Source organism: Typopeltis vanoorti, chromosome 13 (genome assembly GCF_054136105.1).
Source record: "Typopeltis vanoorti isolate ZY-2024b chromosome 13, IOZ_Tvanoo_1.0, whole genome shotgun sequence".
Taxonomy (NCBI): domain Eukaryota; kingdom Metazoa; phylum Arthropoda; class Arachnida; order Uropygi; family Thelyphonidae; genus Typopeltis; species Typopeltis vanoorti.
The window spans coordinates 9752064-9779828 of record NC_143561.1 but is presented as its reverse complement, the minus strand read 5'-3'; the positions used below and the strand labels follow the sequence as shown (position 1 = coordinate 9779828).

General features: G+C 36.7%; 1 protein-coding gene across 1 annotated transcript in view; it reads left to right on the top strand.

The window, feature by feature from the left end:
* LOC150099931 (RPA-related protein RADX-like) overlaps nucleotides 1–27765 on the top strand; it is a 273154-nt gene that overhangs the window by 158715 nt on the left and 86674 nt on the right. Inside the window, exons 9-10 of the mRNA XM_090403019.1 lie at nucleotides 8003–8109; nucleotides 25038–25163. Coding sequence (XP_090259145.1) covers nucleotides 8003–8109; nucleotides 25038–25163 — 233 coding nt within the window. The remainder of the gene's footprint in view (nucleotides 1–8002; nucleotides 8110–25037; nucleotides 25164–27765) is intronic.

The following is a 27765-nucleotide window of genomic DNA, read 5'->3' as shown; positions in this document are numbered from 1 at the left end:
TACACCAGGTAGGTCTATGGGGAGGTTGGCCTTTAGTGCAGCGGATAAGGGATGCCAATTTTTTATATGGTTTGTAACAAGAAGTTAAGTCATGTTTTTTTAGGATTTTTGTAATTTTTTCTGAGGTGCCTCGGATATAGGGAATGGTGATGGATTTAGAGTAATCCTTGTTGTGAAGGGGGAGGGGGGGTTGTGGTTTATTGGTTTCAATATTTTTTGGATTTTTTGGAGGGGGGTAGCCATTGGCTGAGAAAATGTTGAGAATGTGGTTTAGCTCTATGGTTAGGGCATTGTCATTTGAACAGATAAGTTTAGTCCTGTTGTGTAGTGTCTTAATGACTCCATATTGTTGTGAGTGTGGGGGATTGTTAGTGAATGTATCTGCCTGTATGGGTGGGTTTTCTATATAATGAGAAAACCAAGGTGGGTGACTAGTGTGTCTAAGAAAGGAAGGCAGTTGTTTTTTTCCTCTTCCAGGGTGAACTTGATTCTGGGATGTTGGGGCTGTTAGTGTGTTAGGAAGGAGAGGAGTGCATCGGAGCCACATGGCTCGGCTCCGATGCACTCCTCTACTATAGCTCCACTCTCCCCACCCTTGGCCAACTTTTATATGGAGACTTTTGAAGAGAAAGCCTTAAATTCTGCCTCACAAAAACCAACCATATGGCTTTGCTATGTTGATGATGTGTTCATTATTTGTCCACATGGGTCCAATGCACTCTTCTCCTTCCTAACACACTTAAACAACCAACATCCCAGAATCAAGTTCGCCTGCCAGCCTGATGTAACCTTGGTTTTCTCAGTTTATAGAAAACCCACCCATATGGGCAGATACATTCACCAACAATCCCACCCCCTCACAACAGTATGGAGTCCTTAAGACACTACACAACAGGGCTAAACTTATCTGTTTAGCTCTGTTGTGTAGTGTCTTAACAAAATCCAAAAAATATTGAAACCAATAAACCACAACCCCCCTCCCCCTTCACAACAAGGATTACTCTAAATCCATCACCGTTCCCTATATCTGAGGCACCTCGAAAAAAATTACAAAAATCCTAAAAAAACATGACTTAATTTCTTGTTACAGACCATATAAAAAATTGGCATCCCTTATCCACTCCACTAAAGACCAATGTCCCCCCCCCCCCTAGACCTACCTGGTGTATACCAGGTCTCTTGCAGCTGTAAGCTGCCCTACTTTGGCCAAACAGGCAGGAAAGCTAATATCAGAATGTCAGAACAGAAGGACTATATCTGGTTTCACCAATACAGCCACTATGGTCTTGCAGACCATGCGCTGGATACCTGCGCATGGTCTGCAATATAATAGAATCATAGAATACGGTGGTGCAAGAAAGCCACGATAATACACCGTAGTAAATATCAAATACGAAAGGCTATTCATGGAATCAACCTCAGCCCTAAGAAACAATCCAAACCTCAACAAATTTGGTTGCATGAGACTGCCTCAAATTTAGGAAACTACATCAGAAGACCTTCAGCCTAATCGGTCAAGAATACCAACATTGCCCACTACGGGGCACCATCAGGACTTTTAGGAGAAAGAATAGCTTCCTGCTTTGTCCTCATTTACTGTGTGTTGTGCTTGCATGCATGTCTTTTTTTTAAGTTCCTGTGAAAATGGCAACGTCATGTTGCCAAAATATTGGAAGTGTATTAAAATTTATTTTAACGTATATTCTATTGTACGTTATATTTCCTTAAGCTATTTAATAAGAATATTTCATATGTTCTTACCAAAGTCTTCCCATGACTTTTGTTTAGCTAGTTTTATACAGTGTTTAGCTTTTTTACATTTGTCTCTTTATTCTCTAAGAGCACAAGCTGACTTCTTTGCCAGGAACTTTTGATGTGCTTTCTTTATTTCCTTCACTGCCTCTTTAACTTCCTGTGTCCACCATGGAGTTCTGATTTTTCTATCCTTGTAGACAACTTCACCACATGCCTCTCTGGCTGAATCAATCAAAGTTTTCTTCAAAGGTTGCCACTGAATCTCCAAGGTTTTGTCCTTGTTCTCAGACTCTATCATTTTTTCTTCAATAATCTTTGTGTATTTTAGTCAACAGTTCACATCTGAGAGCTGCTCAACTTTTATTCACTTTAAAACTTTCTTACATGTTATTCTTTTCAATATGAAATTCAATTTTATCCTGCTCCAGACTAAATAGTGATCAATTCCAATTTCAAATCCTCTGTACACTCTGGTGTCCTGCACACGGGAGGACATACTTCACTATCAACAATAACATAGCAACAAGTCTTTTCTTATTCTTTGCTTCTTCTCTTCATGTGAATTTGTGCACATTTTTGTGTTGGAACATGGTGTTAGTAATAACCAGTCCATGTCCTGAGCAGAAATCCAACAGGTATTTGCCATTATTATTAGCTTTGCTCTTTTCTCCAAATTTTTCCAATATATGTCTGATAATCATTTCCTACTCTGCTATTAAATCCCCAACAAGCGCCAACTTTTCATTTTTCATTGTATCGGTCACTTTCTCTAAAGCCTCAAGAAATTCCTTTACTTCTATCTTAATAGAACCTTCTGTGGGACCGTAGGCACAAATGAGTCTCATTGTCCAGTTCCCCATTCTGATATATGCCCACATCACTCTACGTGAGACTGCCTGCCATTCAAGAAGATTAGCCTCGTATTTAGTGTCGAATACTGTGGCTATTTCTTCTTTTTCTTGATTATTCAAGGAATTATTTAAGAAATTATTCAAAAGAATGTATTTAGAAGTACCTATCAAGACTCCAGGTAGAAAAACCATCATAAACCTGAAATGAGGAAAGACAGCTGAAGTAGATATTTGATAGAAATGCTTAAATATGGAGGTATTTAAGTTTTACAGTTTTTAAAAATTTAAGTGATTGCACTGTAAAACTTGAAATACCTCTAGAAGCCACAGTTCAGAAGCTAGAATTCCAGATGATTAGAATACAGCTCTCAGAGTTTCCATCTATGAAAATGGAAGTAAAAATTATCAGAATTGCAGAAGAATTTACCTACTGAGTATTTCAAAGATTTATTCAAATATATTTGAGAAGGGGCTGAGAACAAGCTGGATTCAGGATAAATATTGTCAGAATAAGATTTTCATTCCATGACATGACATTCCATGACATTGAGAAATCATAAAAAAAACAACAAAGATCTGTATTTAAGTTCTACACATCTAGAAATGACATGCAGCAAGGTGTCAAGTGAAAAGCTGTTCAAAATGTTGCAATTATATGGTGTAAATGGGACATTATATCAAACAATACTTAGTCTGTATTTGAGTTAGCAGTCAGAATTGGAGGAGGTACAGGAAAACGAGTTGATGTAAATTCAGGTGTAAGGGTACCTACTATCTCTCCTGCTGTTCATCATCTATATGAATCACATTATAAAGGAAAGTTGCATTTTCCTTGTATCAAAATTATTATTATTATTACTTAACACCTCCAGGGAGTCCAAAGACTCATCGAGGGAGGGTACCTACTCTACACCTCTCTCTCTCTCCATTAACTACAACTACACCACCACTAGCATTTTCACAGACAATCACAAACATCCATTCCCACAGCAGGATTCGAACCCACAGTCTTTTGGCTGGAGAGCAGATACGCTAACCACTTGACCAACCTGGCTGACAAAAAGTATCACACGCTCCCAGTTGGGCTTGAACCACCAACCTTTTGGTTAAGTCGAACATGCTAACCGATTGTGCCATGGATAAATTGGAGATGTTAATCTCAGTTCTTTACTTTTATGCTGATGATGATGTCATACTCCTAAATAAATTGAGCACATGTCTGTAGAATTCTTTAACTAAATTGAATAACTTCAGTAACTAATTTCACATTAAATTCAGTAATAAAAAGGCAGATTGTGAAAATAGATAAGAAATTGAAAACATCAGCTACATACTTAATGGGAAATATATAAACAAGAAAATATATCTATTTATGTACAAGTTTTAGTGAAGATGGTAAATCACATATGCAACAGAACAAGCAAAGATGGTATTGGGGACAGCGAAATGGATAAATTTATATGGAATAAGGCAGGCCTGGACTGAGTGGTTTGCATATCTGCTCTCCAGCCAAGAGGTTGCGATTTTGAATCCCATCTAGGGAATGGATGTTTGTGATTGTCTTTCAGTTTCATACATTCATCCCGACAAATATCTATACACTCTCCCAAGATGGAGTGGGTCACCATGCGAGAAGTAGATCCAATCCTCCCATAATGGGAGAGGTCTTCACCCAGAAGTTGAAATAAGAGAGAAATTAGAAAAACCCAGCTGCAAGACTGTTCAAACCAGTTTTTAATTTAATGGATGTAAAAGTTGGGTTAGAATAAGCTAGTTGAACAAAGACTAGGGACCATAATGATTAGATCTGAAAGTTCTGAGAAAAATCAAGGGAGTAAACAGATAGTATTGGCAACATGTGAAATGATGTTAGGAAGTCGCTTAACATTGATAGAATTCATAAATGCATGAGCAGAGCTAATCTCGGGTAGCATGGTCATTTAAACAGAAGGAGAGAGAAGAAAAGTTACTGAAACAGGTATTTAATACCAGGATAACACAAATAAGACACAGGAGACAACCGAGAACTAGGTGGATTAATGATTCAGAAGTACCTTATAGAATATTGGAATCCTGACAGATAAGTCTTATTTTGCAAAAATTTATCATCTAATATTCCTGCAGTGGTGTGTGAAATATTATGACAGTACTGTTGCATGAAAAAGTTTAATCACCACCAGCTTCCTATCTACAGTTTTCCTCCAAATTAATCTGTTATATCTGTCAAGACTCCATTATTAACAAATCTTATATTTCTCTCTTCTAAAGCACTTTTTATTGTATCAATCTAACTATATTTGGTCTTCCTCTGGGTCTTTTTCCTACCACCCTGGCAAAGAACACTTAGGTTTTGCTACCCTTTCCTCTCCCATTTTGTTAAAGTGACCATACCACCTGAAATTAGCTCTACTAATACATTCTTGAATGCTAACATTGTCAAGTTCTTTCCTACTATTCTCATTTTTAACATAATAATGCCATTCATGCCATCTGTTCACAATTCTAATCTTTCTCAGAACTCTCATATGTGTGGTCTCCAGTCTTTGATCAGTTTTATTTCTAATCCAGCTATCAGATCTATAAGAACTTGGTTTGAACACTGTCTTGTATACAACTAATATAGTGTTTGACTAATTTTTCTCTTATTTAATATATAAAGTTATTTATTTGACTTCTTATCATACTAAGTTTGCTAATTTTGCTGATTTTTTTATGTTGTTCTCATTCACAAAAGGTATATGCAAACCTGTAGTACATTTTGTACAGTGGATAGGCTAAGGATTTTTTTTATATCAGTTTATACATTTTGTTTGTATTTTATTTATTTATTTTACATAGTCCAGAAACCCTGCTATAATAAAATTAGTTTAATCCTTTATCCAAGTGTGAGCAAACAAAGTTTGCGCCTGAAGTATCTTCAGGACTAGGGTAAGGTGATACAACACCAGGTCAACTCGTTACAAAGGTGGAGAAAGCTACCAACACTCCTATCTCAGTATCTCCTATAATGCAAAACACATCTCCTTGCGGATATGTCTAATGTTATGCATTAAAGGAAGGGCCACTACCCAGACTAGTTTCGACCTTTATTGAGGTCTCTTCAGTGGGAGCCAGGCCCGAGTGGAAATACCAGCAGAAGCATTAGCAGGTCATCTCTACCTATAGGAGTTGCCAAATGGTGTGCCACCCTTTTTTAATAAATTACTCTGGATTTAGAGAAAGATGTTGAAAGTTTATTTTTTCACTTGGTTAGAGTATAATAAAATTAGTTTAATCCTTTATCCAAGTGTGAGCAAACAAAGTTTGCGCCTGAAGTATCTTCAGGATCACCTTACCCTAGTCCTGAAGATACTTCAGGTGCAAACTTTGTTTGCTCACACTTGGATAAAGGATTAAACTAATTTTATTATACTCTAACCAAGTGAAAAAATAAACTTTCAACATCTTTCTCTAAATCCAGAGTAATTTATTAAAAAAAGGGTGGCACACCATTTGGCAACTCCTATAGGTAGAAATGACCTGCTAATGCTTCTGCCTGGTATTTCCACTCGGGCCTGGCTCCCACTGAAGAGACCTCAATAAAGGTCGAAACTAGTCTGGGTAGTGGCCCTTCCTTTAATGCATAACATTAGACATATCCGCAAGGAGATGTGTTTTGCATTATAGGAGATACTGAGATAGGAGTGTTGGTAGCTTTCTCCACCTTTGCAACGAGTTGCCCTGGTGTTGTATCACCTTACCCTAGTCCTGAAGATACTTCAGGCGCAAACTTTGTTTGCTCACACTTGGATAAAGGATTAAACTAATTTTATTATACTCTAACCAAGTGAAAAAATAAACTTTCGGAAACCCTGCTGTTAGAAACTAGACATAACTTTTTCAAGTTGCTTCAGGCATCCAACAAGCAGGGTGGTGGTCTCACATCAGGTAATAAAATTCATCTTTCACTTAGAGACAATCACAAACATCAATGCATATGGCAGGATTCAAACCTGACCTTCAGTCTGTTGGTTGGAGAGTGGGTGGCTAACCACTCAGCTCAGCCAACCAGGCCAGCATTTATTTCCATATATAATTTTTGCAATCTTCCCTAAAAATTGTGCTTATATAACTAAAGCATTTACTTGTTCTATAGGTTCTACATTCAGGATGTTGTTGATGTTTTCATTGTCTTTATCTTTTTATTGCTGATCTTCATACCAGCTGGGTAGTGGCCTTTCCCATAATGCATAGCATTATGCACACTTGAAAGGTGTGTGCTTTGGATGTCTGCTACATGTCGAACATTATTACTGTTATTGCTTTCATAAGTTTATATCCCATCTAGAGTGAAATGATCTCATGTCATTAGTACCTCCATCTCCTCTCCTCCCTCTTCTGCCCTTTTTAAAAATACTATACCCTTTACAGTCAAATCCATTTCCTACATTTGACTTTGAGAGCCAGGTCACTAATGCCAACAATCTTAGGCTGCAACGTATTCACTGAGGCAACAAACTCAACTCCTTTGTTAATGATGCTCCTGTCATTTGTGTATAGACATAACTATGTCTATACACAAATTCATAACCATGCCCATTAACATTTGTATCATTATCATGTTTGCATATCCCAGCTGAACATCACAAATTATTAGCATTTCTTCCAAGATGATCTTGTATACTGACTCACTACATTAGGTCTCACCCCAGTGATTAATTTCTCCATGCTGCTGATGCCAAATCCATTCGTGTGCAAGCTGTTCTTATACAAGTCCTTTCTACCATCGCACTCACTCTATTCACTGAAAATCTTTCATCCCTTTCTTCTGCACCACCTGCTCATCAAACTATTTATCATCTTTCCTTCTTAGCTCAGTACTGTTTTGTTGTGGTAATAGACTAATAATTTTCGCTCACACACACACTCTCTCTCTCTCTCTCTCAATTCTTCCAGTGGTCTTTTTCATATCCTCTCTCTCTCATACTTCATTTATTGCTATTTAAATCATTTGTTTCTACAAGCATTATCATCTTTTACTTTTCTTTTATAAAATTGATTATGAATTTATTATCATTGTATAGCTATGAATTTACCAATTATATATATAAGAAAAAAATCATTGCTGTTCAGTATTAATATTCAAGATCATGATATATTGCAATTTGTAGATACTGTTAAATATTAATATGAAACAAAAATTATTTTTTATGCATTAAGAATATTAAATAACCAATGTTCCACATTCTGGATAGCTGACTTTAGATGTCCACATAATACTGTATATCACTTTAAATACCAACACAACTGCTCTCTTTTGCATGTGTCAGTAGACTATTTTTTTTTTTAATTGTGTTTGTGAATTTTTGTTTTCAATTTTATTGATGTTACCTAAGAAAATTTTGTCTCTCTACCAGGTTCAAATGGGAAATTGAGCGGAGGATTCTGGGTTTATAGGTGGATTGAAGTATTAGATTACTCCAGCCAGCTGTCATTTAAAATTCAGCTGTATGTAAATAGACAGGTAAGAAAGATCATAATTGTAGTATGCATATGACGTATGTAATTTAAAAGCACAGCTAATTCTCTTTTTACATAGCTTTTGTAAAAAGAGAAATTGTTTACACGATTTTGAAATAACACGGTTTAGAAAACAAAAGCAATTCTATTTTTACACAGTATATTTTGATTTAACACGGTTCAAATGGGGACTTATTTTTAAAATTTCTGTTGGAATTCAGTTCTGTTAAAAGAGGTATTTCCATTATAATTATGTTTACACATTTTGTGTTTTGTTCCTGAAAGTTTTGTTTGTGCAATAGAGTTATACATTATCACAAACCATGGGCTCGCCCATTGGTGTCTGATGCCTCCTTCACTATCTTCTTCCACCTTTCTTTGTCTAGTGCACAGTGTCGCAGTTTCTGTACATCCATTCCACACCAGTCTTTTATGTTGCCTATTCATTCTCTATATGGTCTACCTCTTCTGTTTACACCATCCATAATACCAAGCATGAATGTCTTTATCTTCCGGTCTTCACTCATTCTACAGATGTGTCCAAATAATTGCAGCTTCCATTTTATAATTTTCTGCATTAGATTCTCCTTTGGTTGTATGAGGGTGGTCTGGAAAGTTCTTGGACTCGACCATAGTTGGCAACACTATGTGCAAGATTTTTTTTTTTTTTTTCCTAAGTTGATACATCTATCATAAGCATCCATATGAAATTGCAAGTCATTCTATCAAGTAGTTTGTTTTATACAGCTGTCTATAGCAAAAGTGTTGTCTGTATCCCTTGAAATGGATAAAATTGAGTATTGTGCAGTTATAAAATTCTTTGTAAAAGAAGGTTTAATGCCAAAAGAAATTCATTCGAAGTGTATAAAAGTTTATGGGCTGCTTAGCTTAGGCCATACCAGCCTTCAAGATGATCCACGTGAAGGACGTCCAAAAAGTGTAACAACACCAGAAATCATTGATCAAGTGCATGATATGGCATTGGATGACTGGTGAGTCAAAGTTCATGAAATTGCTGAGACTATAGGCATTTCAAAAGAACATGTAGGATATATTTTGCATGAAGAATTGAAAATGGAAAAGCTTTGCACAAGATGGGTGCCATGCTTGCTCACAGCAGATCAAGAACATACTCGCATGAAAACCTCTAAATAATGCTTGGAGTGTTTTAACAAAAATAAAGCTGATTTTGTGCATCAATTTATTACTATGGATAAGACTTCATCATCATCATCATCAAATTCCTGCCATGTATCCTCAAGGGATGTACAGGATATGACAGTACTACATGAAAAATTACATCATTACTAACTTCCTATCTACAATTTTCCTCCAAATCAGTCTGTTACTTGTCAAGACTCCAACATCATCAGATCTTATATTTCTATCGTCTAAGGCACTTTGTACCGTATCAATCCACCTATATCTTGGTCTTCCTCTGGGTCGTTTTCCTGCCAACCTGGCAGAGAACACTTGTTTTGCTAATCTTTCCTCTCCCATTCTATTTAAGTGACCATACCATCTAAGATTAGCTCTGCTAACGCATTCCTGGATGCTGACAATGTCAAGTTCTTTCCTAATATCCTCATTTTTAATATGATATTGCCATTGATGCCATCTGTTCACGCCTCTAATCTTTCTCAGGACTCTCATATCTGCGGTCTCTAGTCTTTGGTCAAGTGTTTTATTTCTGACCCAGCTCTCAGATCCATAAGTTAAAATTGGTTTGAACACAGTCTTGTATACAGCTAATTTAGTGTTCTGACTAATTTCTTTCTTATTCCATATGAATTTATTCAGTTGACTTCCCACGATACCAGCTTTGCTGATTCTGTTGTCTATTTCTATATTTAGTTTACCATCTTCGGTAAAAATTGTGCCTAAGTAGCTAAAATGTTTTACTTGTTCCACAGGTTCTCCATTCACAACACAGTTGACATTTTCAATGATTCTGCCTATTTTCATTGTCTTTGTCTTTTTATTGCTGACCTTCATACCATATCTTTTACAACAGCTATTCAATTTAGTCAGAGAATCTTGCAGACTTGTAGCGGATTTATTTAGAAGTATAACATCATCCGCATAAAGCAAAGAGCTGACATTAACATCTCCAATTTTGATATCAGGTTTAATACCACATTCCTTCATAATGTGATCCATATAGATAATGAATAACAGAGGGGATAATGTACATCCTTGTCTCACACCAGATTTAACATTAAACCATCTTCCTGTACTTCCTTCAATTCTAACTGCTGACTCACAACTCAAATAAAGACTAAGTATTGCTTGATATAATGCCCCATTGACACCATATAACTGCAGCGTATTGAATAGCTTCTCTCTTGGCACCTTGTCATATGCCTTTTCCAAATCGACAAAACTTAAATACAGATTTTTGTTATATTCCCATGCTTTCTCGACTATTTGTCGTAAAGTGAAGATCTGATCCTGACAGCCTCTATTTGGCCTGAATCCAGCTTGTTCTTCACCAAGCTTTTCTTCCACAATTCTTCTCAACCGTTTCTCAAGTATACTTGCATAGATCTTGCCAGGAACACTCAGTAGGGAAATACCTCTGTAATTCTCACATTCAGTTTTATTTCCCTTTTTATATATGGGTACTATGAGAGCTCTACTCCAATCATCGGGAATTCGTCCCTCTGTCCAGGCTTTCTGAACTATGCAGTGCAGCCACTGTAAGACTCTTATACCACCATACTTCAGCATTTCTGGTCGAATATCATCTATTCCTGCTGCCTTTCCACATTTCAAGCCTTTGATGGCTTTTTCTACTTCAAGTATGGATATGTATTCCTGACTGCATGCCTGGTCAGTGTTTTTTATCACTGTGCTGTCATCACTGCTTGTTTCATTTAGCAGTTTTTCAAAGTAATTACTCCATACTTCAAGGATATCTTTTTCTCCTGTTTTCATTTCACCTTTATCATCTCCAATTCCTTTTACAGCACTCTTTCCTCCATTCCTAAGCTTCTTCAACAACCTCCAGAATATTTTGCCACCTTCTTGATATTTATTTTCTATATTCTTGCCAAAGTCCTCCCATGACTTTTGTTTAGCTAGTTTTACACAGTGTTTAGCTTTCTTACATTTGTCTCTGTATTCTGTAAGAGTAAAAGCTGACTTATTTGCCAGGAACTTTTGATATGCTTTCTTCTTTTCCTTCACTGCCTCTTTAACTTCCTGTGTCCACCAGGGAGTTCTGATTTTTTTATCCTTGCACACAACCTCACCACATGCCTCTCTGGCAGAATCAATCAATGTTTCCTTCAGAGTTTGCCACTGAATCTCCAAGGTTTGATTCCTGTTCTCAAACTCTTTCATTTTCTTTTCAATAATATTTCTGTATTTTAGTCTACAGTTCACATCTGAGAGCTGCTCAACTTTTATTCGCTTTAAAACTTTCTTACATGTTATTCTTTTCAATATGAAATTCAATTTTATCCTGCTCAAGACTAAATAGTGATCACTTCCAATTTCAAATCCTCTGTACACTCTGGTGTCCTGCACCAGGGAGAACACATCACTATCAACAATAACATAGTCAATGAGACTTTTCTTATTCCTAGCCTCTTCTCTCCATGTGAATTTGTGCACATTTTTATGTTGGAACATGGTGTTAGTAATAACCAGTCCATGTCCTGAGCAGAAATCCAACAGATATTTGCCATTATTATTAGCTTTGCTCTTTTCTCCAAATTTTCCCAAAATATTTTTGTATGTCTCACAATCATTTCCTACTCTACTATTTAGATCCCCAACAAGGACCAACTTTTCCTTTTTCATTGTGTCAGTTGCTTTTTCTAAAGCCTCAAAAAATTCCTCCACTTCTACCTAAGTAGAACCTTCTGTGGGACCATAGGCACAAATAAGTCTCATTGTCCAGTTCCCCATTCTCATATTTGCCCACATTACTCTACTTGAGACTGACTGCCATTCAAGAAGATTAGCCTCGTATTTTGTGTTGAATACTATGGCTACTCCTTCTTTTCCTTGATTGTCATTGCCTGAATATAACATTTTGTATTTATTGCTCAGAAAGATCTCACCAGTTTTGGTCTTTTTTGTTTCAGTCACCCCTATTATGTCGATCTGGTACTTATCTAATTCCTCGAATAGCTCCATTTCTTTGCCATTCAGGCTTCTTACGTTGATAGTACCGATCTTTAACTCTGGTGATGTTGAGTTGGGGTTTGTTTTCAGATTTGTTCCAGTAGCTGACTTTTCGCTGTTCGCCCTGGTTCCCTGGCGAAAACAACGGGGGCCTTGTTTAACCGGGCGACGCCCCAGCCGGCATGAAATTTTGTCATGTTGTACCATCATTTTTTATTTTGGTTTAACCAATAAGAATACAATTTGGTCGGCTAAATCCCAAATTGCTAGCCCATCCTCGTTCGTTCAGTATCAAAGTAGATACCCAACAGGGTGCACCACGAGAAGGTGAGGATTGGACATTAGGTCAGAAGCCCTGGTCGGTTCTCCGCATTCCTTTAAAGGCTATGTGGAGGTCTCCTCTCAGTTATACAGCTTTGACCCTTAAGCACCCCTGGATAAGACTTGGATTCACCATTACACACCGAATCCAAACAGCAGTCAAAACAGTGGATGGAAGCCAGTTGTTCAGTGCCAAAAAAAGACAGAGTCAGTTCCATCAGCAAGAAAGGTCATGGCATCGGTGTTTTTTTGGGATACTAAAGGCATTTTGTTTATTAATTATCTTGAAAAGGGTAAAACAATAACCAGGGAATATTATTCCGATCTTTTAACCAGATCAGAATTTTGCCTTTTTCATCTTTAATGTGGTATGTTTTGGTTGCCACCTTCTATTAATAGTAATCATTTTGTACACCTCTGTACTTCTATGCTCTTCATAGTGCTGTTCTATATTTCTAACCCTTTCATCTTATCCATTCTGACAGCTGTTTTCACCTCATTACACTTTCTTCTGTACTCATCCTCTATTATGCATACAAAACTTCTACTAGACAAAAAAATTCATGAGAAAAGACCCAGTTTGCAGAAGAAAAAAATCATCTTTCATCAGGACAATGCTCTTTCCCACAAAAGTGTTTTGGCAAGGGTAAAATTAAGGGATCTGCACTATGAATTGTTGGAACATCCACCCTATTTCCCAGATTTGGCTCCCTCTGACTTCTATCTCTTCTCAAAACTAAAACTCTTCCTCGCTGGTCATCATTTTTCTTTGTCAAATGCCTTCTGAAAATCAACAAAGCAGGTATATATGTTTTTGTTTTTGTTTTTTCTTCTAGCTTTCTCTGTATTAACTGCATTGTCAAAATCTGTTGAATTATACTTCTATCTTTCCTAAATCCTGCTTGCTCATCTGCAAGGTATGCTTCCTATTCTGTTCTCAATCTTGCTGTCATATTATCATCACCTTATCAAGGTGACTTGCCAAATCAAGTCACTTTGGACCTCTCCTCTTAAAATGTCTACATCATACTCATTACCTGGTGGTGATATCAGCTGCAATTCTTCAATCAGTTTCCCAACTCTATCAAAATCTAGTTTTTCTTCATATAACTCACTATAGTATCTTGTCCACCACTGTACAATTTGATCTTTATTCAATACTTTGCCTTTTTCATCTTTAATGTGGTCTGTTTTGGTTGCCACCTTCTATTAATAGTTCTAATCATTTTGTACACCTCCATACTTCCTGTGCTCTCCATAGTGCTGTTCTATATTTCTAACCATTTCATCTTATCCATTCTGACTGCTGTTTTCACCTCATTACACTTTCTTCTATACTCCTCCTCTATTATGCATACAAAACTTCTACTCGAAGTTTTGTATGCATAATATCAAATTTGTAAAATTAATTATTGATTATTTTCAGATATTTTCCCATTAATCACAATGTCAGATAATTCAGTTTGAGAGAAGAAGAAAAGGAAAGCTATTTCTTTATAAAGTAAGATCCAAATTTTAGATCGTTTGACAGCTGGAGAAGGTTCAACATCCTTAGGGAAATATTTTGGAGTGAACTAAGCTACCATGAGGACAATTAAGAAAAATGAAGAGGCCATTCGAAAATCTGTTCTTTATGGAACAAAATTAGGTGCCAAGTCATCATCATATACAAGAGACATTATAAAAGTGAAGATGGAAAGGACCCTAGTGATGTGGAGAGAAGATTGCTCACAAAAAAGGAATACCTTTAGATTATCACTATTATTATTATGGGTATCTCCATGGAGTCAGTAGACTCATCACAGGAGACCCAAACTATCAAAGCAATATCTATCATATCTCTTCTTGAATTCATTTACAGACGAAGAACTCACAACTGAGTCAGGCAATGCATTCCACTCATTCACCACCCTCCAGGCGAAAAACCCTGTTCTCACACCCTTGTTAACCACACTTTTTCTTAATTTCCAGAGATGACCTCTTACTCTTCCATCACTATCACACAGCTGAAACATTTCCCCTGCATCAATCTTATAAAAACCTTTTAGTAATTTAAATGTTTCTATCATATCCCCTCTTTTCTGCCTATCAACCAACCTCTGCAATCCACAAGCTCTTAATCTATCAATGTTAGGAGCATTTTTTACATCACTCACCAACTTAGTCACTCTCCTCTGAACCCTCTCCACAACCTCCTCATCTCCAAGGAATCCAGTTGACCAGATCCGAGCACAATAATCCAAATGTGGAAGTATCAATGCCTTATAAAGGGGAATAATAACCTCTATCTCTGGATGTTAGTGTGTTCCTCAATAACCAAGTAATCCTATGTGCAATCTTGGACACCTTAGCAATGTATCCCCTGAACTTCATCTCCCTATCCACCAACACCCTAAGTCCCTAGCTTCATCAATCTCTTGGAGTACCGTTCCATCAATGTAGTACACAGCTGGTAATATTTTAATTCCAAAATTCATAACTTTGCACTTTTTCACATTGAACTGATATCCATTACCTTTTGCCCATTATGTCAGCTTATTTAAATCATCCTGCAAACTCTCAACATCAGCATGATTTTTATTGCACTACCTAACTTTGCATCATCAGCAAACAACTGAATATCTCCCTTTAAGCCATTTCCTATATCATTTATGTACAAATTAAACAACAGTGGCCCAAGCACAGGGCGCTGAGGCACACCACTGGTCACCTGCCTCATTCTGGACCCTGGTCCTCCACCTTTTGGTATCTCTCCCTGAGCCATTCTCCTATCCATGTCACCAGTTTAGTATTCATTCCCATCTGCTCCAATTTGCACAACAGTATTCCATGGGATATCCTGGCAAAAGCCTTAGCAAAATTCAGAAGTACCACTGTGTAGCCATTGCTTTGTCCAACTCAGATGTCATTCTATTATAAAAAGTTAATAAATTGCTAAGCCAGGATCGACCTTTAACAAAACCATGTTGGTCCTTATAGAGTATCATATGCTGATCCACCCATTCTTGAATTTTGTCTTTAACCAACTTTTCCAATACTTTTACCACCACTCCTGAAATAGTGATTGGCCTGTAATTAACTACCGTAGTTTTAGAGCCATCTTTATGCAAAGGAACTACTTTGCCTTCCTTCCATTCCCTAGGGACCATACCAGAATTCAAACTTAAGTTAAATAACCAAGTAAAAGACATTGACGATTCCCTTGCACATTCACGCTACACCCGAGCTGATATTCCATCTAAACCTACAGCAGTGTTTTCATTTAAATTTTGCATTATACTAAGTACCTCTGATTTCTTAACTTCAATTCTCACATTGGTTATTGCTAAAGGTACAGAGATATCCTTACTTGGGTGATAGACTTTTGAAAAGTGATCACTCAGTAAATCTACTATTACATCTGAATTTGTCACCTCAGTACCATCAGCACCCACTAAAGTTATCCTTCCAAAGTCATTCTTCCTCTTACTTGCCACATAGCGGAAGAACTCTTTGGGATTACCCTTGATCTCCTTGGCTAAGGTCTTCTCATAATCTGATTTAACTTTTCTTACTATGCTGGTAACCTTCCTAGCTTGAGCCTTGTACTACTCATGGGTGTACTGGTAGCCTTTCTCCTTGTAAATTCTCCATAACATTTTCTTTTGTTTTGCAGATCAAGCTTGATACTACTACTCATCCATCTAATGCCTATCTTGTTTGTCTTCCTGACCATGGGGACATAATCTGATATTGCCTTCCTCAGATACCTGCTGATTTTATCCCATACACTGCTAACATCTTTCCCTTGCAATATGTTCTCAGATGGGACAGCTGCAAGCTCACTCTGAAGCTTGTTATAATTGCCTAATCTGTAGTTCTGTATGTACCCTTTCTTAAGAGAGAGAAATCCACAAATATTGCAACTTCCCAAGTCAATACCACATGATCGCTCTCACCAATTGGAGGTAACAAGGACACCTTACTTATGCATATATCCTCTGAACCAATGAGCAGGTCCAACACTCTCACACCATGTGTCCCTTCAGTTATGTACTGTTTCAAGTAATTATGTCGTAGAAGATATATGAATTCCATTTCCTTTTTGCCAAGTGATATTTCCTCCTTCCAAATAATGTCACCATAATTAAAATCCCCCATAATAATCACTAACCCTGCACTCATTGCACTAATTTGCTGGTGCATGAATTCAATATCGCCCCCTGTACCCCCTGGCCTATAGCAGCAACCAACTGTATATTTGGTTGCATTGGTTACTATTTCACACCAAACCGCCCCCAATGAACTTCATTCACATGTCTATCATCTTGATATACTACTTTCTTTAGCTGCAACTCATCAGCTATCATCAACAGTACTCCTCCTGCTCTTCTATCTTCTCTATCTTCCCTGAAAATACTGTACCCATCACATTCAATTCCAGTGACCACAACTTCTGCTGACAACCAAGTTTCACTAATGCCTACAACTTTTGGTGAGATTGCACTGAAATAAGAGGGAAGAATTTTTGCCAAAAATTCTTCCTTCTCATTTCAAATGCTTCTTGCATTGGTATACAAAAATTGCAGATTCCCTTTAGTTCTTGTACGAGCTTTAGAACTGACATACATGTCACTAATTTCAGTAGTCCCATGCCGATTTTTATGCTCTCTATTCTGCAGTTTATTCCGTGAATAAAGATCAACAAATATACAATCACTGCTTAAGTTTCTCCCTCTTACACTCACTCAACCTTTTCAATTTTAGGTTCCCTGCCCAGTTACTTCAACTTGTTCAAAAAGCAATAACTTCTTCTCGTTTATGACCTTCCATGTTCAGATGCAACCCATCTCTTGCATACTGTTGTCTTTTTTTCCTTCAAACACACTCCAGACATCAACAAATTCCAGACCTCTTTTTTTGCACATTCTTGCAATCATATCATTCATTATCATCACTCATCTACTTAACTCATAATTGTCAAAATGAGGTAGCACACACACACACACACTATCCTTCCATTGACACTTTTCTTCTTCACGATATCTAACAATGTTCTTAAATCTTTTGCTACCTGATTTATACTACCACTCAGGTCATTTGTACCCAACATAACTGTCATCTTTTCTGCATAACGCCCTCTCTTTATTGCCAAAGCCACTCTCTCTGTTGTTCCACCAGCCAAGCACTCCTCAGTCATACTGCTCTCCATACCCTTAATCATAGAATCACCATATATTTTACCACTCATAACTTCATTCAAGTCCAAACAAGCATCACTCATGGGCTCATTTTCTATTCTATTCAGCATGACTCTCCCAGTTTCTTTACTCAGTGCTCTTTTACTTACTCCCTCACTCTCATGACATCTCGTTTCTTCTAGACCTCTTGTGTTTTCATTCTGTTGACTTCCAATCACTCCCATACTTAATCCTGTTCTAGTTACTTCAGCTAAAGTAATCTACATGGTCCTAATTTCTCTATTCAACAAGTTAACTCAGTTTTAATTTCCAGAACCTCCTTACCAAGCACTTCCAATTCCTCTTGCAGAAGATGAAGGTCACTTTTCATTTTCATGAACTCCTGCCGAAGTTCTACCACTACGGTCCCGACATCTGCTTCCATTCCTAATCGCTCCAATAGATGGAAATGTCATCAAACAGAAAGCATTACAGTTGTACAAACAGATTCAGGAAAAGGAGCCAACAACATCAAACAGCAATTGTGATTTTTCTGTAAGCACAGGTTGGCTTACAAAATTTCTCAAAAGATACACCAAGATACATCAATCTTGCTAAGTTGGTGTTATCAGAATTGAAAACATCAACTTTAAATGCATGCTAAAAAGCTACTTTTGTGTGAAAAAGAAAACCCTGTACTTTTGCATACAGCTGAATATCCCAATATCATCAGATTAGCATATCATGTAGTTGCCAGAGAATGATTTGATGATTTTTAGTTTGTAGATATTGAAGAATTGATGATTCACAAGGCTATTAGTGATGACAAAATGAAAGAAGCTTTAACCAAATCCGCACCAACCATGGCAGATGTGCAGACCACCTTTACAAATGGGGCATGGTTGCCTCACCCAGGTGCGACTGTGGATCACCCCACCAGACAATCATATTACAGCAGAATGTGTCCAACGTGCATACAGTGGAAACCTGTCAGACTTCATCCATGTTACACCAAGTGCAGTTGACTGGATAATCAACCTAGACATTCAGTTGTAGCCTATTCTTGAGTGCCTCTTTTATGACTGTATTATGTCTTATTATTGTACATATGTCTATTACTATGTTCATATATATATTAAGGATTAATGTAATGTAACTTTTCATGTGTGAGCCATACGCTAAATAAATAAATAGAAGCTGTCCATGAGAATCTCAATGAAAAAGAAGAAAGTGATGATGATGATAAAGAAGATATTCCACTCACTCCTTTTCCTGAATATCTTTGTACAACCATAATGCTTTCTGTTTGATGACATTTCCGTCTAAAGGTATTCCTTTTTGTGAGCAATCTTCTATCCATATCACTAGGGCATTTTCCATCTTCACTTTTATAATGTCTCACGTATATGATGCCAACTTGGCACCTAATTAAAGAAAGTCTTTGAATGGCTAGTTAATTGCAAAGTCATTTTCTTATGCATGATTTAAATACTGAACGAGCTGAACAGTTTAAATGTGAACTGAAGTCATGTATGGTGTGATGTGAAGAATTATACAAAGATCTAGACAAAACAGGATTTCAAGAGTTTGTGGTAAAAAAAAAAAAAAATTAAAAAAATCAACCTTCAGAATTATTGAAAATTAGTGCTAATTTAGTTCCTTTTACTGAAGAAAACGTTTTGCCATTACAATATGAACAGGATGGCCAAAGTGTTTCAAGTGATGGAGGTGATTTAATTCCAATTTCACACAAAAAATGCAGCTACCATCAGAAAGTGACTGCGAATAAAATTTAACTAATAACCATGGGTGTATTTGGGCCTTTTCGAATTTCTGTTTTATTAGTAACACACTATTTTTTTTAAGAAAGATACATATGTATATACTTTAAATAAGTATTTAAAATAAAAAATATTCCATTCAAATTAAACAGTTTTATTCAATGATTTTCATATGTTTTGTTTGAAAACAACTTATTATTCATATTGGGTTTTCACATCTGTAACCATTCTTCTATTTTTACATTTTTTTACATGGTTTTTTCTGGAATCAGTCTACCATGTAAATGGAAAATTTGGTGTATACAATAAATGTTGTTATGATCAGGTCTCAACAAATACACTCCCCCTCCCTCCATGCCGAGCAGATTTTGCCAGCTAACAGATAGCTGCAAATCAGACGGAATGAGAATATTTTTTTTTTAACTTTAAGAAAGCAGAAGAACATGCATAATATAAAATGATCATTGTAGTAACGAAGATTGATGTAAAAAAAAAATGATATATATATATATATATAAATCAATGTTGTTTTTACTATTCAGTCCTGTTCTTATTATTTGACTTCTCCTTTTTTCAAAGGTCATACAAAGAAAGTATTCTCCAAAGACCATTGATCACTTTATGGAATACAGCACCATTGATCACTTTATGGAACTCCTTACATATAATTGAAAAATAAAATGGAGTTTTTCTTTTTTTTTTTTTTTTTTTTCCCCATGGCAAGTAGGATCTTGCATAATATTTTTTGACTCCTGATTATTATTATACAGGTATCTCCATGGAGTCAGAAGACTCGCTAAAGATCTGTATTCACACAACACCACTCATTTACTGACAAAGCATCAAAACCACCTCTAGCAACACATTTACTGTCTTCCAAGCAAACAATTTATTCCTAACACCTCTGCTAACCATGCTCTTATACAATTTACATGAGTAACCCCATCATTCTCTCCTTTTCTGGCATATGCTGAAAAACGTTTTCAGTGTAAATCCTATAAAATCCCTTTTTAATAACATGCTTCTATCATATCTCCTCTTTTTTTGCCTATCAGCTAGTTTTTGAGCCCATAGACCTTCAATCTATTCTCATAGGGAGCATTCCATGCACCTGCCACAAACTTTGTCACCTCACTCTCTCTCGAACCACTACTTCATTCCCAACAGAATCCAGTGACCAGAGCTGCACACAGTAATCCAGTTCATCCTTATTAAAACCTTATAAAGATCTGTATTCACACAACACCACTCATTTACTGACAAAGCATCAAAACCACCTCTAGCAACACATTTACTGTCTTCCAAGCAAACAATTTATTCCTAACACCTCTGCTAACCATGCTCTTATACAATTTACATGAGTAACCCCATCATTCTCTCCTTTTCTGGCATATGCTGAAAAACGTTTTCAGTGTAAATCCTATAAAATCCCTTTTTAATAACATGCTTCTATCATATCTCCTCTTTTTTTGCCTATCAGCTAGTTTTTGAGCCCATAGACCTTCAATCTATTCTCATAGGGAGCATTCCATGCACCTGCCACAAACTTTGTCACCTCACTCTCTCTCGAACCACTACTTCATTCCCAACAGAATCCAGTGACCAGAGCTGCACACAGTAATCCAGTTCATCCTTATTAAAACCTTATAAAGAGGAACAAAACTTCTCTATCCCTTCTTGCTAGTGTGTTCTTCAATAACCACATTATCCGATGGGTTGTGTTGGCTAGCCTTTGCAATATGCCCTCTAAACTTATGTCTCTGTCCACCATCACCCCCAAATCCATGGACTCTCAATTCCCTGCATTTCCTTCAGTGTGTAGTACACTGTTTGTGATTTCTTCCCAAAGTGCATCACATTAAACTTGCATCCATTTACCTTTGCCCATGTTGCCAGTCATTTAAGTCATCCTGCAAGATCTCTATATCACGTTCATTGACTATTGCTCTTCCTAGTTTTGCATCCTCAGCAAACAACTGAATATTTCCTGTCAAATCATTTCTTATGTCACTGATGTATAAATTAAACAAAGGACCAAGCACTGAACCTTGTGTCAAGTCACTTGCCTTCTCCTGGACTCAACACCTTCCAGAAACCACTTTTTGATATGTCTGTTAATGGTTTCAAGGAGAGGTACGACAATATTGTGTTGATAATTAACTTTTATTTGGCATTTTTGTACTCCATGCATCTAAAATCCTCTGTTTTGAATGATTTTAGAATTGCTCTGCTCCAGTGTTAACAATGATAAGCAGTATTGTAAGTCACAATACTCTAAATATACTCTGAATCAATTCCTAGCCACTTTCATGTTATTGTATTTCACAATGCAATATAATCATCATCATCATCAAATTCCTGATATATATCCTTAAGGGGTATACAGGATATATCAGTATTACATGAGCATTTATATCATTACTAATTTCCTATGTACAATTTTCCTCAAAATCAGTCTACTACCTGTTAAGACACCAACATTATCAGATCTTATATTTCTATCTTCTAAGGCACTTTTTACTGTATCAGTCCACCTATATCTTGGTCTTCCACAATCCTTCTCAACCGTTTCTCAAGTATACTTGCATATCTCGTACCAGGAACACTCAGTAGAGAAATACCTCTGTAATTCTCTCATTCAGTCAGTTTTATTTCTCTTTTTATATAGGTACTGTGAGAACTCTACTCCAATCATCTGAAATTCATCACTCTGTCCAGGCCTTCTGAACTATGCAGTGCATCTACTGTAAGACTTTTATACTTCTATACTTGATCATTTCTGGTTGAATATCATCTACTCCTGCTGCCTTTCCATATTTCAGGCTTTTTATGGTTTTTCTACTTCAAGTATGGATATGTATTTCTGACTGCATGCCTAGTCAGTGTATTTTACCACTGTGCTGTCATTAATGCTTGTTTCATTTAGCAGTTTTTCGAAGTAATTACTAAATGCTTCAAGTATATCTTTTTCTCCAGTTTTCATGTCACCTTTATCATCTCTAATTCCTTTTACAGCACTCTTTCCTCCATTACTGAGCTTTTTCAACAACCTACAGAATATCTTGCAACCTTCTTGATATTTAAACACTGTGTAATAAATTTAGTTTAATCCTTTATCCAAGTGTGAGCAAACAAAGTTTGCGCCTGAAAGTATCTTCAGGACTGGGGTAAGGTGGTACAACACCAGGACAACTCGTTGCAAAGGTGGAGCAAGCCACCAACACTCCTGTCTCAGTATCTCCTATAATGCAAAACATCTCCTTCCGGATATGTCTAATGTTATGCATTAAGGGAAGGGCCACTACCCAGACTAGTTTCGACCTTTATTGAGGTCTCTTCAGTGGGAGCTGTACCACCTTACCCCAGTCCTGAAGATACTTTCAGGTGCAAACTTTGTTTGCTATATAAAGGATTAAACTAAATTTATTATAATGTGTAATGGTGAATCCAAGTCTCATCCATATTAAAAAATCGATTCACAAAATCAGTTTTATTCTTGTTAAAATGCTCCAAGCACTGTTCAGAGATTTTCATGCGAAATATATCCTACACTTTCTTTTGAAATGCCTATAGTCTCAGCAATTTCATGCACTTTGACTCACCGGTCATCCAGTACCATGTCATCTTGATCAGTCATTTCTGGCGTTTTTACACTTTTTGGACGTCCTTTACATGGATCATCTTCAAAGCCATGTTTAAAATCAACAGCCCATTTCTTAATTGTCGAAAGCGTAGGAGAAATGTGCCCATAAACTTTTATGAACTTCAAATGAATTTCTTTTGGCTTTAAACTTTCTTTTACAAAGAATTTTCTAACTGCCCGATACTCAATTTTATCCGTTTCAAGGGATACAGACAACACTTTTGTTTCAAACAGCTGTATAAAACAAACTACTTGATAGAATGACTTGCAATTTTACATGGATGCTTATGACAGATATACCAACTTATAAAAAAAAAAAAAATCTTGCCGATAGTGGTGCCTTCTATGGTCGAGGCTGAGAACGTTTCAGACCATCCTCATAACAGTGAATCTTCAACATAAGTTAAATAACTTTGAATATGTAAATTCATAATATGCAAGTGTAAGTCAGGTATGCTGATAGTGATCCTAAACGTGAAAAATCTAGCCAACATCTTGTTGCCAGAGAAACTATGTTGATTTATAATCCCATCTATCTATCCCAATGGCTTTTACAGGCCTTTAAGGCCCACAACCTTCCAAGCATGGTTGGATTTCATAACCAAAGTATGAGGATAGGATGGTCACCCCCATGACTCTAAGTATTCCTGGCTGTATCCCTGTGTGTTTACGGGGCTGGTTTGCCTGCTTGCTGAATGAAAAACCCCAGATAAACTGGCAGAAAAAACCCTGCTGTCCACGTCCAAGACCGGCTAACTTGGCTATGGCTGAGGAACATCCTTCAGCTCTTCATGTCGGCAACGGGAATCGAACCTAGAACACACCTTCCCCGGGCATATGGTTGCGAAGCGCAAAGCCACTAGGCTAACGCGTGGACATGTTGATTTATAAGATAGAGGATTATGAGAATCATGCATGAAAAATCATGAGCAACAGACTGGCAGTAGTAAGTCTTATGACAATACATATGTCATAAATGCATAAGTCTAGCACAGATGGAGTACAGCAGAAAACAACCTCACTAAGTTCCACTCATATCATCTAAAAATAATCAGCTTTAAGTATGATGATATCAAGATCACCGACACCAAACACTCTGGAAACTGGAAAATATTTACTACTGCCAGTCTGTTGTTCATGATTTTTCATGCATGATCGGGAGGTAGTACTATAGGTTGATGATATTGGGAGTGTTTGCTTGGTTCCTGCTAGGTTCTGTTATACTGGTAAAATTATGATAGAATGCCACTTTCCACTTGAATATGCTGACCACCAGGAACATTCTGCTATTGTTCTGTTATGATTATGCTGTTCAGAAATAGTTTCTTCTGCAGGATAACTTGCCAGTAACACAAAGCACAAATTGGCTACGATTATCATCTAATCTGATCTTAGCTAATTTTAAAATCAAAAGGTTGACTTTATGCTTATGATTTATCTCAGTTGTTGGAGACCCAGTGTCTGGATCTCAGGCCATGTCCATTTGTTTGATGAAGTGAAATTAGCTATTTATTATGAGGATCTCTTGTAGTTTGATCTGCATCAGTTATGGGATACATTTAAGTCTCTTTGAGCACATCCTTTTGTCAGTCCAAATATTCATCAAAAATGTGAATATTTTTGCCACCTTTTGGAGATCCTCTCCACTCAGTTTGGCTATTATGAGGGCTAATAAACTGATCACTCAGCACATATTGTACTTTTATTTACATCTACTGAACATGTGCACTTCATGACAGCAGTGCATGTGTATTTTCAGATTTCAAGAAAAGTGAATAATTATTAAAACATAGTATTCAGAAATATAAAGTCAACAGAATTTATATATATATATATATATATATATGAACTGATATAAGGATGCTCTGTCACATTTATTATTAATTGTATTTAGAAAGAAGAATTAAACTCAGTCACTCCAGGAGAAGTTTTAGTCTGTACACAACTTAGAATTGTTCATCTTCCCTCTCCAATTTCTGAAACAACATTTTTCTACTTAACAAGCACCAGTGAGACACAGGTAAGATGCAAAATTATCAAAGAATAAATTTATTAATTACTACTATTATTTTATTTTATTGTTATTAGTATTTCATTAGTATTATAATAATGCATTATTGATAATTTTTAATGATGTATTATGTAGGGAAGTAGAAAACAGTAATTTAAGCAAACTTGAAATTGTCATGGCTTATTCAAATATGAATAAGAAATTATATACAGAAATATGCATATAACAATTCATGGAGATTTAAAAAAAAAAAAAAAAAATCTGCTAAATGAAGGTGAGCCAAGTTACTCTGTGCCAACTGCTAAATATCAAATGGTTTGTAAGTCTCATTTTTGAAAAGAATTTTACTTATGTATTGCCACAACTGTTTTCTTGGCCTTCCTCTGTCTGTTGGTTATTTTGTTGTAGAGAGCAAGGAACAAACTTGAACATAGGCAAGAGTGTATTTCTAAGTTAGTATCCCAATCACCTCTGCTGTTTCTAAATTGTTTTTTTTTCTATTAGAGATCTTTGCTGGCTTTCTTCAAGAATGACAGTATTAGGAATATGATCTTGCTATGTATATCGTAATATTATTATTATTATTATTGAGGTGCTTAAGGGTCAAAGCTGTATAACTGAGGGATACCTTCACATAGCCTTTAAAGGAATGCAGAGAACCGACCTGGGCTTCTGACCTAATGTCCAGTCCTCACCTTCTCGTAATGCATCCTGTTGGGTATCTACCTGGATACCGAAAAAACGAGGATGGGCTGGCAATTTGGGATTTAACTGACCAAATTGTATTCTTATTGGTTAAACCAAAATGCAAAATGATGGTACAATATGACAAAATTTCATGCCGGCTGGGACATCGCCCGGTTAAACAAGGCCCTCGTTGTTTTTGCCAGGGAACTGGGGCAAACAGTGAAAAGTTTGCTACTGGAACAAATATAAAAACAAACCCCAACTTAACATCACCAGAGGTAAAGATCGGTACTCAACATAAGAAGCCTGAATGGCAAAGAAATGGAGCTAGCTGAGGAATTAGATAAGTATCAGATTGACATAATAAGGGTGTCTGAGACAAAAAAAAGACAAAAACTGGTGAGATCTTTCTGAGCAATAAATACAAAATGTTATATTCAGGCAATGACAATCAAGGAAAAGAAGGAGTAGCCATAGTATTCCACACTAAATACGAGGCTAATCTTCTTGAATAGCAGGCAGTCTCAAGTAGAGTGATGTGGGCAAATATCACAATGGGGACTGAACAATGAGATTTATTTGTGCCTATGGTCCCACAGAAGGTTCTACTAAGGTAGAAGTGGAGGAATTTTTTCAGCCTTTAGAGAAAGCAACTGACACAATGAAAAAGTAAAAGATGATCCTTGTTGAGGATCTAAATAGCAGAGTAGGAAATGATTGTCAGACATACAAAAATATTTTGGGAAAATTTGGAGAAAAGAGCAAAGCTAATAATAACTGTAAATACTTGTTGGATTTCTGCTCAGTCCATGTCCTGAGCAGAAATCCAACAAGGACTATTACTAGCACCATGTTCCAACATAAAAATGTGCACAAATTCACATGGAGAGAAGAGACAAGAAATAAGAAAAATCTCATTGACTATGTTATTGTTGATAGTGATGTTTTCTCCCTGGTGCAGGACACCAGAGTGTACAGAGGATTTGAAATTGGAAGTGATCACTATTTTGTCTTGAGCAGGATAAAATTGAATTTCATATTGAAAATAAACGAAACATGTAAGAATGTTTAAAAGCAAATAAAAGTTGAGCAGCTCTCAGATGTGAACTGTAGACTAAATTATACAAAGATTATTCAAGAAAAAATGTTTGAGAACAGGAACCAAACCTTGGAGATTCAGTGGCAAGTCTTGGAGAGACCCCTGATTGATTCAGCAAGAGAGAAGGCATGTGGTGAGGTTGTCTACAAGGATAGAAAAATCAGAACTCCATGGTGGACACACGAAGTCAAAGAGGCAGTGAAGGAAAAGAAGAAAGCATATAAAAAGTTCCTGGCAGATAATTCCACTTTAGCTCTTAGAGAATACAGAGACAAATGTAAGAAAGCTAACACTGTGTAAAACTGGCTAAACAAAAGTTATGGGAGGACTTTGGCAAGAACATAGAAATTAAATATCAAGAAGGTGGTAAGATATTCTGGAGGTTGTTGAAGAAGCTTAGGAATTGAGGAAAGAGTGCTGTAAAAGGAGTTATTATTATTATTGTTCTGGGCAACTCCATGGAGTCGACAGACTCATCGAGGGAGGCCCTAACATCATGTCAAGAACAACTATTCGACATTGACACAGTATCTATCATATCTTGCCTTGAACTCATTCACGGTCGTAGCACCCACAACAGACTCTGGAAGCTTATTCCACTCATTTATCACTCTCCAAGTAAAAAACCTAGCTCTAACACCCTTGTCAACCACCCTCTTGCCCAGCTTACATGCATGGCCCCTAGTCCTCTCGCACCAGTCATATTTTCAAAAATATCTTCTGGATCAATCTTATAGAAACCCTTCAGTAATTTGAATGTCTCAATCATATCGCCCCTCCTTCGCCTATCGTCCAATCTCTGCAATCCACAAATCTTCAACCTAT